At 42.9% G+C, this 12,878-nt stretch overlaps 1 protein-coding gene across 2 annotated transcripts in view; it reads left to right on the plus strand.

The window, feature by feature from the left end:
* The first annotated feature begins 3,565 nt into the window (after positions 1–3,565).
* afap1l2 (actin filament associated protein 1-like 2) overlaps positions 3,566–12,878 on the plus strand; it is a 41,894-nt gene continuing 32,581 nt past the window's right edge. Inside the window, exon 1 of one of the 2 annotated variants that reach the window (XM_073490036.1) lies at positions 3,566–3,807. In XM_073490036.1, the coding sequence (XP_073346137.1) occupies positions 3,792–3,807 (16 nt within the window). In that variant the 5' untranslated portion in view covers positions 3,566–3,791. Of the gene's footprint in view, positions 3,808–5,634; positions 5,900–12,878 lie in introns of those variants that run through there. The other variant, XM_073490038.1, reaches the window with a different exon arrangement.

Consider the following 12,878-nt stretch of genomic DNA (forward strand, 5'->3'; position numbering starts at 1 on the left):
GTCCAGGTGATATGGTACAGATGTACAGTTTGGGGACATCTGAACATTTTCAGAGATTCAGCCATCGCAAAAATGCCAAGTGGCGGCCATTTGACTTTCATCCATAACTGAATGATGTATTTTGCGTCATATCTCCTAAATCTAACATGATAACACAGAGAAGGCGACGTCTACCCCTGTGTTTTGATGGTCACGGATTGCAATGATATCAGATGCAACATCATGAATGAGATTATCATCACATTCACCCTTCTCTCCCCGAAACCACAGGAAAGACAAGGTGCTTATGTTATGAACAATACAGACCCAAAGGAGCCACACGGATGTTCCTCTGTGTGATATCTATCAGCCTTTGTTACAGTAAATTAAGGCACAAAAGCAGGAAGTTGCTTCAGGATGAAAACTAGCTCTGCCAACGTTTTGAGTCACCAACCTGCCAACAGACCCTGAGGATATTTTCATTTTGTTGGAAACACACATTTAAATTTGCTCACCATGTTATTGCACATCGTCTGTTTGAATTGTTCGAGGAACCATGAGCAGTTGATGGCCACAACCGAGGCAGTACAAAATAACTGAATTTTCTTAATGAAACCCCTCACCGTCCAAGCAGTAAATTACTTTTCCGGCAAACACACTCACACACACACTTAGAAACTTTGAGCACTTTCAACAAAATCCCTGCTGAAGGTTGGCCTATTGTTGCTCTTACCAGCTTATCCTACAGTATTCTGACTGTAAATGCAATAGAGCTACAAGGACTTGTAAAGATGTACACAAAGAAATGTTCTGATTACCTGCAGACCTTTTCATAATGCCACAGGGCTGCATAAAACTTCAGATTAAGCGATACTGTTTGTCCTCCAGTCTCCTATCTCTCTTGTATTATAGTATAATCATTTGACGTAAACGTAAAGCACAAAAGTGATTAAGGCTGCATCTTATGGCTCATTTAATGTATCGAGTATAAACAGTGTCAAGTCACATTACAATGTTTTGGCAGGTTTTCAAAGTAGACAGTTAATGATGTTATTATTGGATAGTACAGTCCGGAGAGAGGGCTGTAATCGTAGTCTTCTACTTAAAGGTTTACACTAATATAACTTCCCTTTATAAACAGCTGTCTAATGGACTGGGCAACCAGCCATCATGCCAACACACAAATCACAGTGAGTTCAGTTTGACCCACACGTGAGAAATTTTCCCACACAGAAGCACACACATACTGTAAGTGAAGATACTGTGATCAATGCTCATACATATATTATTAACATATTAAAGCTCCTGGGAAGAACCTGCGTTTGTCACAATTTCTCATAAATGTTAACTGGCTGGCTCAGTGTTGTGCAGCAGGGGAGGCCTTGTTTCTGCTCTCAGCCTCTGCTATTGTGCTTGGATGTTATTTACACGTGTACGCTGTGACCTTCAGACCCTTCATTCCCATTCAAAGACGTACAAGTCAGGTGGATCGGGCTCTAATATTGTGAGCGGGACTTCCTGTCTCGACCTTGTCTGACCCTGATGACAGGTGCTTTCTTCAGGGTGCCGGGTGCTTTGTACCACTGAGTATGAAGCTGAAGCACCTTATGACCCTGAGTGCAGAAAACAGAGGGGGGATGAAGATGGTGGATGTGTTTAATGACTAGAAATTTGTGCAACTTTATGTAAAAATCTGTGACACCCAGACATGGTGTTATGAATCACACACTTGTTTATTGTCATTACATATTTAAATTGGGCTTGTTTTAGTAAAATTTCTAGAATTTTTTAGGCATTTTTGTCTGTTTTTAATTCAAAAGTTTGTAATTTTATTTGTAATTTATTTGCATCTTATTTATTTATATATGTGGTCACTTCTTTCTTTCCTCATGTCTGTCTGTGGGCATGCGATAGCATTGCAACCCTGCAGGACACAGTCACGAAACTTCACGGGTGTGTGGTTGAGATCAAAACACAGGCTGAGTTCGAAGATGGGTGTAGTTGGACACATGAGTAATAAGTAGGCCTGCTCATGTAATAACGTAGTGATGAGAAGTCATGGGTCAGAATGTCAACAGGCTTCACAGCTGGTGTGATCCCATCAAGGTTAGTCTCTAGTACTTACTCATATATCAACTTGTTTATTTCATTTTATATTTCCTCCTTTGTCTGTTTATGTACCAGCTCAGTGCTGCCTGATATGTGCTGTTATGTTCTTGATATTTGTGTGTAATGGGGAGGGGCTGGGGGGCTTACACGGGTTTCTGATTTATTTTTAATTTCTGTAAATCTTTTTAAATCACTTAAAAAGTGCTATATGGATACAATTATCAATATATAACATGTTGTGTAACCTGTGTGCTAAAGGAAACAGAGTTCAGGCACACTTCTGATGCCATAGATAAAATCCTGACTCACATGCATGATCACGCCTAATCAGCTGTGTCTCTTTGTCCCAACAGACATCATGAGCACGGCGCCTGATCAGAAGTAACATCTTCTGTGCCGCCCCTCACCCACCCTTGCTGTCTGCTGCAGTTCAGCCCGCAGAAAGTGTATCATTAACCAGCATCAGATGACATCAGGACCACCACCTACCATTTTATGGAGCCGGGGGTTTATCTTGGGCGTGACTCCGGCAATAGAAACTAACCGTGACCGAGTGGCACTCTGGTCCTACTTGACCACATAATCGCCCTGATTGTCTGAGCTGCAAACCAAGTGGAGGCTTTTACACAAAACACAGGGATGCATGCAAGATGTGCGTTTTAATCATCTTCTGGAGAATGTTTTGTTTCTCTGCGTGACATTCCTCTCATACCTCCACCCGGTCACAGCTCTCCCACGGAGGTGCAGGGCTGTTCAGCAGGGAAACTTCACTTTTCTGGAAGCATTTTAGTATTGGCAAATATTAATGTGGTAATAATACAAACTCAGAAATGTTTCACCATCTGCTCTCAACTCAACTATTGTTTGAAGCTGGAAAGGTGGCAGGGTCCGCCACGTATAAACAAAGTAAAACAGTATGAGATTATGTTGTCTTTTAAGCGCGGTTGTTTCTTCAGTTTATTCACTCGTGAAAATGAAGAAAGTTTGTTTATTTAGACATAAAAAATCAGTCAGTCAATGTCTTCCCCAAAATTACATAGTGCACCTTTAAGAAAAGCACTGACAGCTTGTGGGTATCCACATTAATAGTCTGCCATGTCAGAGTTTTGACCTCTGACACCGTTTTCTTGGACTTTTTACGCAAAAGACTAAACGTGTTTTCCAAGCTTTAATCTTTAAGAGATCTCGTGAATAAATTCCCAAACTCGAATTTCAAGATTAGCAGGAAACAAACATCGGAAACGTGTGTGTTGATTTAAAGTTGTGCCTCTGGTGTTTGCTGCAGTTTTGTGGTTTTACGCGCAATTTAGCGCGCATTAGAGGATAAGAGAAGTTTGCAGGGTCGAGACACCAAACCGCGGTGCGTCCTGGATGCTGCATACTGAAGGGAGGAGGAGGTGGAGGTGGAGGAGGAGGAGGAGGAGGTGCGGCAGAGCAGATTTGGAAGAAGAGGAGAGCGCTGTTGTTCCGTCAAAACACACTGAGCCTGTCGAGCGCACAGACGGACAGTCAGTCAGTCAGCGTATTGTTGGAAACGGGAGCGCCGGGGCTGCATTCCTCAGAGGAAGAAGAAGAAAGAAGAAGAAGTTGTCGGCTGTCCCGTCGCCATCACTCAGAAAACTTCTTTTTTGTTGTTGTTGTTGGGATTGTTTGATTTTATGAGAGGAGGAAAGCGAGGGGCACGAAGGTGAAACTGCGAGGGAATGGAGAAGCACAAAGGTAAGAGGGGAACATGAGACACAGCTGCTGACTGCTGACACTTTCTGCTGATCAATGTTTGTCAAACTCGACTGTGTGCTCTTACATTTAGATGACATCTGAATCACACCCTGACATGTCTCTCTGAGTCACATGCGTGTTGCCAGAAACCAGAATAAAAGACAAGATTCAGACAACAGAATCTGATGTTTTTGCCTTGTTTTCACACTTTTCTTTACCTGCTGCTCACCTGCACTACTAAAGTCCTGAGACTTGAATGCACCCTGTGTCACCACCATGCATGTGAACATGTGTGGCTTATCCCCAGATGCCTCCCCTCCAAGTGGGCTCTGTAAAATAGTGTACACTGTGGCCACTGATGAATACCAATAGCAGCAACACTGTTCTCACGGCATTCCTCACATTCCTGCGGTTATTTGTCCATGAGGGATGAGCAAGGACATTTAATACTTCCTGATAGACGTAAACAAAGAGCCTGAGCCAAAATGTTACTATAAGTAGATTGATTGGCCGTCACCTTCTTGCTGTCAGAACATCGTAAAGAAATCAAGCACGGGGAGGTTAGTTAGTGAGTTAGTTAGTTGTCTTTGGACCTCAGCACTGATCCAGAGACACAACAGTGGAGTGGACACAAGAAACCCCCTCCTCCTGGTCTGGGTGCAGCTGGGTGAAGCAGCTTTGCAGGACTGAGAACAATGACGACTAGTCTATCACCACCACAATCATCACAATTTGCAAGGAAACATTCTGGTTCTCCAGCTGACTATCAGCCCGGTCTGTCCACTCCCACGCTCTCTGTGTGTGAGGGGGTTTTTATTAGCAGTGTGTGGGCTTTGGACTGGTCTGTGTTCATTTCATTCATTTGTTCATTCATCTATCAACATGTACCCAGAGCTGAAAATATCTTTGGACTCATTGATGTGATGCTTGACAATGAATTAAAGGCGCAATATGCAAGATTTTTTGTTTGAAATGTTCAAAAATGAGTTAAAATTGAGTCTGGGTTCGTTGGTGATGTGCATTTTTCGCTTCTTTTAGACATTTCATAGAGTGAACAACTGAGTTAATAAGATTAAAGGTGCGATATGTAAGAATTGGCCACCTGTCAAATTCCTGCTCGAAAGCTGGTTAACAGGCTAACTTCAGAGCTGCAGCCCTAATCACATTAAGTATCTCAGTATACACAGATTAGATATCAGTAAAATGTAGGGGAGTGATGCATCTTGCTGTCACGTTTCAGCTTTTTTGAGATTACTCTCATTGTCCACCAGGGGCGCTACAATGCTCCTGACTGTGTCTAAAACAAATCAAAGGTTAACTCCACCTATTTTACACAATAAAGTGTGCTTACAGGTCTTTAGTACCACTGCATATGTGGAAAAAGTAGCATAAAGCCTTTTGTGGCTTCAGAAGAAGCTGCATGTAATCTGATAAACTGCCTCCATTGATGTCACTCAGTGGATAAGTTACATTGTGGTTAATGAAGGCGATAACGCTGGTTCTGCTGTATTCATTTTTGATCATTTGTTTCAAAACTGTCCATATTGAGTCCAATGCAAGACCAGCAGACTGCTGTAGGCACCGCTCCTGGTGCCTACATTACCCACAATGCAACTTCATCAGATTGCATGCAGCCTCCTCTGGAGCCACAAAAGACTTCATACTACTTTTTTTCACATATGTAATAGTTCTGTAACTTTAATTGGTGTAGTTGCCCTTTAAGTGTGGTTGAACTGCCCATACAGGATGTGTCAGTATTTATAGTGGTTTTGCAGCATTGTGGCATAAATGTGTTTCTGATCAGCTGATAAGAGTTGAAAGCTGGTTGCACTTTCTAAATCACCACTGTTGGTTTAAGACGAAGGCCTTGAGCCAAACACATTATTTGCAGGGCAGGTACGGCGAGAGACCTGAGTAATGAGGATGTAATTCATGAGGGAAAAGGGAAAACGATGCAGGGCAATGATTCTACGAGAGGGAGCTGGTGTGTGGGGCTCAAATAAGGACTGGAGTTTACTCTTTTGGCAGCTGTGTGCAGCGGCGCCAGGACACTGAATTAGATACCAACAGCCAGAGGCAGCCAGTGGAAGAGGTACAGTAAAGGGAAACATGGGAAAATCCGGGGAAGGCCAATGACAAGGCAAGGCATTGTATTCTGGGTTTGCTCCGTGTGTCTCAAACCTGACTCACGCAGGTTTCATTCCAGAGAAGCACTTTAGAGGCTCACGTCACCGATTATCACACCTTCTGCCAGAGATGAGGATCAATCTCTGGCAGAGATGTGTTTGATTTGAAAGACCGTCAGGCTGTGATGGGACATGTTTGAGAGACGTACCTCAGCAGCTCAACCAAGAGGTGATAGGAGCACTTGGTGAAGCAATTAGTAGCCCATTGGTCACTTTGCCAAGCCTCCAGATGTTGATGTTTTAGCCCAGCAAATGTTTTGATAATCATATCGTCACTCTGACAGGGTTATGAATACACCAACCGTCCTGATCTCTGTTAATCAGCTGATAAATAAATGAAAGCCTCACATACATTTTTCATAACCATATCCTAGAAATGGAACAATGCCTAAATAATATACAAGTACATTTAAAGAAATAATTTAAAGTGTAATTTTTCTGAATATTCCCATAAACAGACTGGATATGTTTGATTATTTTCATGCAGGATCCTGTCCAGTATTTATTATCTTCCTCTCCTTGTCAATCACTGCCCTCCTCCTCACGCCCTTGCTTGTTTTGCTTTCCAATGTTATGTTGGAGCCCACCGGTCTCCGGGTAGAGCTCGTCTACGCTGAATTCACCGTGCTGCTTTCACATTCTCTGCAGCTGGGTTTCACCCAGAAAAACGAAGAGATCTATGGTGATGATGATGACTTTTTTCTTGCCTCCAGCGTCAGCCGTCTTCTCCAGCATTAATCTGACTCTGTGCTCTCTGCCAAAATACAATGTGAGACAAATGGAGACGGACGTGTTGACAGCCATTAATGAATGAGGGGGATCGTTCACACAAGCAGCTAGTGTTTAAAAGTTGACTGACTTTGTCTGGCCTTGAGAAATCGTGGAAGATATTAATGTCCTGTGGACAGCAAGACCAGAGGCTACAGCCACGCTAGCAGCTATGTGAGGCTGTATGTATTATATCTTATGCCAAACTTTTCAGTTTCAGTTCCCTTGTCAGTGGTTTTAGAGGGTTTGACCTCCCATCAGCTCGGCAGAGGAAACGCTAAGACGTAGGCCATCCGGGCTGGCATGGGGTCCTCCGGTTCGGTTGTAAGTGTGTCGTGGGCTGTACTTGCCAACGGGGGAGTGAGCGGAGTGTAATTCAGGAAGCTGGACTGGGCTATAAAAATGATGAAAAGAAACACGGTCTTCCTGATCCGCGGCAGCGCAGAGCTCCATGTGAGTTTGGCCCTTCTTGCCCTCTGGGTCTCGCTCTTCATTTACAGCACATCAAACGTGGCTTTGTTTATTGGATACAGGAGCTCTGGATCAGACCTGCATTGTGTTTTTTTTTTCTCACCAGGTAGTACTCTTTCAAAGGAAATGCAACTTAAGACAGGAGAACAGGAGCTTACTCACTTGTAATCACACACATGTGCACAGGCACTAGTTCTCACTCTCCCTGCAGCCCTCCTGGGCACTTATCTGTGGGATAATAACCAAGCAGAGGAGCTTTTATGTGGGTGGCTCCGAGGCGGCATTGCTAGTTAGTTTTTATTTGTCAGCAGCTGCTTCGAGTCTGTCGCTTTCTTTCTCATCAAGCCAAGACTGTGGAGCCTTGTAAAGCTAAAAAACATGGTCTCTAAAACAAAAAGCGACTCATCACTAGACAGTTTGTTAATTGAAAAATGACTGATGATTAATGGCCACACAGAGTGGGATAGTATACATGCATATAATCCCCCCTGACATCTGAATATCTTGAGGATGATGCCTCTGAGTGTTGGTGGGGTCGTGTGGTGCGAGGTAATGTAAGGAGACAGGAGGATTGAAGGAGGGGGGAACCACACTGAGCCTCCTCTGCTTCGTGGCCCAGGGCTGAAACATTTTTCATCTCTGTGTGTGTTTGTGAGAAAAAACAGTTGGAGGGAGTTATAGAGACATGTGTGACTATCATTTCCTGTCAAAGATGGCTAGCGTAATTGGTAGCTAGCCGTAGGGATGTTCGCAATTAGTCAGCCCAGTCGATTAAATGTTGCTACCCTCGATAGTTGGCGCAAAAATACTACTAAGTTAACCTTACAAACATTTAACTTTACTTAGTTTGCACTGAAATGTCATGTCCTCCTCTTCAAATGTTGCTTTGTTACTTTTAAGCTAGTTGACTAATGTAAGTTCAAACTTCTGCTTAAATTCCAGGGAAATTCGTCGTTAGGATCGTCCCTAGCTAGCATACGTTTAGTTTTCTGCATCAGTCATGACCTAAAAACTACTAAAACTACTACTAACTACTAAAAGTATAAATGCTTTTCTAGAAACTTGTTTCGGATGTAAAAATATCTTTAAAGTGAAACTGAAAGTTGTGCTGAAAAGTCTCGAGCTTATGTTAGCAGACCCAAAGCTAACGTTAGCTACTGAATTAGCCTGAATTGGTTTTTTTTGGCCAATTGAGGGTAGCGCAAAAAGCTGTTCACATACAGTTAGCTAATGTGTTTAGCAAACTGTTACCTATTTACACATCCAGCAGTCACTAGGCAGCATTAGCACGGTTTTGGAGTCATTCCTCTATCCACCATCTAGCTCCTGAGGGAAATATCTGGCTCTTTAGCTGCTAAGTGCTGCGCTTTGTCCACTAGCTCGTTGCTAAGTTTCTCTGCCTGCCTGTTACATGTAGCATGTAGCGTATCGTGGGTTTATCTGACCTTATTTTGGCTCAAACAGCTGCTGACTGACAGACTCGACCCAAAAAATGAAGCTGCTGGTTGTAGAACATCGTACACATATTTACTTGACCCGTTGTTAATAAAGCAGCTTTAACAGATGATACTTTAAACTTTCACTTTCCATTTATGTCACCATCTTCATCATCATTGCAGAAAGGTTATTGGCTTTTGTCTTTATTAACATTCCGGCCTATCAAAACTGTAATAGGACTGCAAACTGTCGTGCAGCTTGTTTCATTCGTCTTAATAATAAGTGCTGGTGTTGTCAACGTTTCATTTGTCATTAAAATGAGCCAGGAAGAGGCTGCAGAAGAAGAAAAAAACTGGAAAAAAGAAGAAGAAAAAAAAGAAATGTTATGTGTTAGAATTTAGATTATGAACATCTGTATAAACGGCTGATTTATTTCGCGTGGACAAGTTTTTCTGGCATCATCCTCCAAACTTTTTTTATTTTCATTCTGCTCTTTGTCTCACTTCCCACATCTTTGACTTTGCTTTGCTCTCTCACACATACAAACGTCATGTCATCAACAGCCAGAATGCTGAACCTCCAGCTCGAGCCCCTTTTTCTGCAGGGACTACAGTAACATGCGCTGCATCCTAATCGAGATTGTTGCTCTAGTGCACCAGGGCCCCTTCCCATAAAAAAAAAAGAGATTTACTTGGGATTTTTTGCAGCCCATTAGCAAGTTTCAGCTATGAGATGCTGATTTCTCCAAGGGCCGAGGTGTAAGCCTCGATATTACTGAGACAGCGCAGATCTAAGGATTGGGGAAAAAAGAAAAGGGTGTTGGGAAAGATAAAGCGTGAGATGAAGAAAGGCAGGATTCAATAGTTGGGGCAGAGGGAAGATGAAAGAGGAGAAACTTGAGAAAGAAAGTGGAACTAAACTTTATGAGTGACTTCTTTACAGCTTCTGTCTTCAGTATTTGCACCATTGTAAAAGTTAACACTGTGGCTCAGTGTCTTAGGATGATCGGCTGCAGTGAGCCTAGTGCTGGTGTTTTAACATTGGCGGTAACTCTGCCCAAAGCCTCTTGCCAGTCGTACTTACCTTCACCACACCCTTCTATTTTCTTCCTTATCTGACATCGGCGCCTCTGTTTCTTTTCATGTTCTTATCACATCGATCAAACCTGGTTACTATTGAACTGTGCCGTAGCAGCATGCCTCGAGCATATCTTAAAAACACTCCCAAAAATGAGTGTGCTTTAGACATAGGCTGCAGTACGGCAGTTCATTATTCCTCTCAACCAAACAAAGAGTTTCTCTTCTCTAATCAGGCAGCCAGCTGCTGTAGTGTCAAAACAAGTGGATTCTTTAGTCTCCTCGGGCCCTGACCGACTGGACCACTGGACAACCTCAAGCTCCACCTACATCGAATTTTTTCCCACAGTCTGCAAACACTTCCTCTTTCTAGTATATAATCTCAGCCATGACCTCCTTTCTGACCTCGAGACTGACACAGATTTTATATTTGAACCACTATGCCACAGGGTCAGAGATGTTTACATATAATTGATAAGCCAGTATTGATTAATTCATTTCTACCTTTGATTTTGAAACAACTGCTGATAGTGAAACCAGCTCCTCAGATATTGGACAGACGGGCCAGATAGTTTTAAAGAGCAGTGAGGGAGCCCATTTCTGTCTGACTGGAACAACCAGTCCTGATCAGAGGATGTGGCCTGTCAACATCAGCTGCCACAAAAACCTAATTTTAGGGCCCAGACACCAAACCAACATAAAAAATCTAGACGAAAGCGGACTGTTGCGTCATCTCGACTCGCTTGAACCCACTGTAAAGACCTCAGCTGACAGCCAACTAGATTGTACGTTCTGCGTTGGCATGGGAGGTAATAACTCTCCTTACCACAGCTGTGGTGTGTAATCGTCATTCAGAAAGGGAAATTGGAAGAGTCTGGACTGCGGATATACAAACCATTGTTATGATAAAGCAGCCTTTGACACCTCTCTCACCGTTTGGCCACTTGTTGAGAATATGTCTGATAAAAAGACATTCAGAGATAAAAAATAAGAAGAAATGGTGCTAAATAGGTGAAATTGTGGAAACTACAGCACTAGGTTCAAGTGTTTTCTCTTCTCGTTCAATGATTCGCTAAGCCGAACACCCAATCAGAGTATTTTTTCTCACTGAAGGGCTCCGTCGCAGATTCAACACGCAGATTATACGGCCATAGATTCATCCTTCATCATCATTGTATTCTTTCTCATTCAGATTCAGGGGTTGTGGTGAGTTAGAAGGAATTCGATGCTGAAGAAATGAAGCAACATCAGTGTGTGATGTTAATGGCTAACATGCTGTTTGTCTCAGATAAGCCAGCGACAACGACATTTGCAAACTCTTTCTTATAGGTGAGGTTTTTCATTTGCATTCACGGACACATCAAAAGCATAATTTGCCTGAAAGGTAAAGCTCAGGGAAATGTTCCCTTTAGCTATGATAAAAGGAGCTGTCTTGCTTTTAGCTTCACTACACTCTCGGTGTCCACTTCTACCCCGAGTTCCTTCGGTGTTTCTGTCAGACGCAGACGTCCCCTCCTCTGAAGTCATCAAGTTCACACCCGCTTTTTTTTTATTCAGTTTCTACGGCAATAACACCCAAACACAGCTTGGATTAATCCAGCCGTGTCCACGCAGCCCCTGCCCCACAGCTGAACTCCGCATGCTGCAGGGAGTCAGACCAGCGCCTGCCAACGGGCGATCAACACCAATCAAATCGACGTTTGATCCTTCAATCGGTCCCTCGCTATCAGCCAATCGTCAGGCTGGGACGGACCAATCATACGTGGCACCTTCTTCCAGCTGTGAGCATTGAAACTGACCCAAAGGTTGGTGTCATCCTTGTGTTTTCCCCTGGAAATCTGGTGTGTGAGAGCCGTTTCCACCAAAGCAGAAGCATCTTGACTCTGCGACCAATCGTCATCAACATGTTCGCTCACTGATTCCAGTTCTCCTTATCGCCACCACTTCCCTTTTAGGTGGAGTTGCAGCTCTGTTACAAGATAATTTGTATCATTTGATGTAACTTTCAGTCTCCTATATCCACCAAATCATTGGTTTCTTTTAAAATGGAACTATGTAAGTGTCTTTTTCTTATTTATAAGAATTTATATACATTTCAGAGCAGGTTTTGCTCTATTTCGATGAGGAATTGTTTGATTGTTTGATTGTACCGACCATTTCTTGCTAATCACACCTTTGTTCTACCGGTAAAATTTTGTTAAGATGTTTGCAAAATCGAAATGACAATGAATGTACAGTAGTCTAAAACTGCTCTGTCCAGGATGCCAGGGCAGCTGCTCAACCAGAGTGCCAAACAGATGAAATCACTTTCAAATAAACTGCCAGTTAAAGGCTGTCACGAGTAATGGTGACAGCTGTGTTGTAAACAAGCTTCATGAGTTTACAAAGTGCTTGCTCAAGAAAGAGAAAGATTGTTTTGCAGTCTGATTTAATATCCCTTCATTACTTAATTATGTTAATCAAGTAAACACTGCGGTTGCCAGTGCGAAGTCAGCATTCGGATTATGAAGATTTTTGCCCACTGATGGCATATTATATAACATAACTCAAGTCGTTCACTGCACCGGGCTATAAGGAAGACATGTTGATACCCTGTAGGATAGAGTTTGGCTTTTTTTTTCACTGCTGATCAAAGACATAAACATACTTGAGAGCAGCACAAATATTGCATCAGTGAAAAACTGGATTTTTCCTGGAGCGTGAATTGATAAGCTGGGATTTGAGGAGTTGTTTTCAAAGCAGGACGGATGAAGGGAGATGATGAAACCTGCAAACGGGGCCAAGAAAGGATAGATTGAAGCACACAACAGTCGAGCATTTTAAAGATTTGAGGGTTTTTTTGCTACTTAGAGGACTTGGGTGACAACTAAACGCTTTGGCGTGACGTGTCGAAGCTCAACCGGCCACAAGAGAAACGCTCGATTCTTCCGTGTCGTCCCAAACGCTCATTATTGTTTCTGTAGCTTTGCTGTTGGAGGAGAGACTTTGGAGGGAGAGCTAATTAGATTCTTGTTAGATTATATTCACCCAGCATGTTTTCCAGGCCGATCCCACCGAGTAGAAGTAGAACCTCGTTTAACCTGGAAGCAAGTCTGATTGCAATGAGAGGCCATGCCTGCCTCGTTTAATTTGA

Source organism: Pagrus major, chromosome 20 (genome assembly GCF_040436345.1).
Source record: "Pagrus major chromosome 20, Pma_NU_1.0".
Lineage (NCBI taxonomy): Eukaryota > Metazoa > Chordata > Actinopteri > Spariformes > Sparidae > Pagrus > Pagrus major.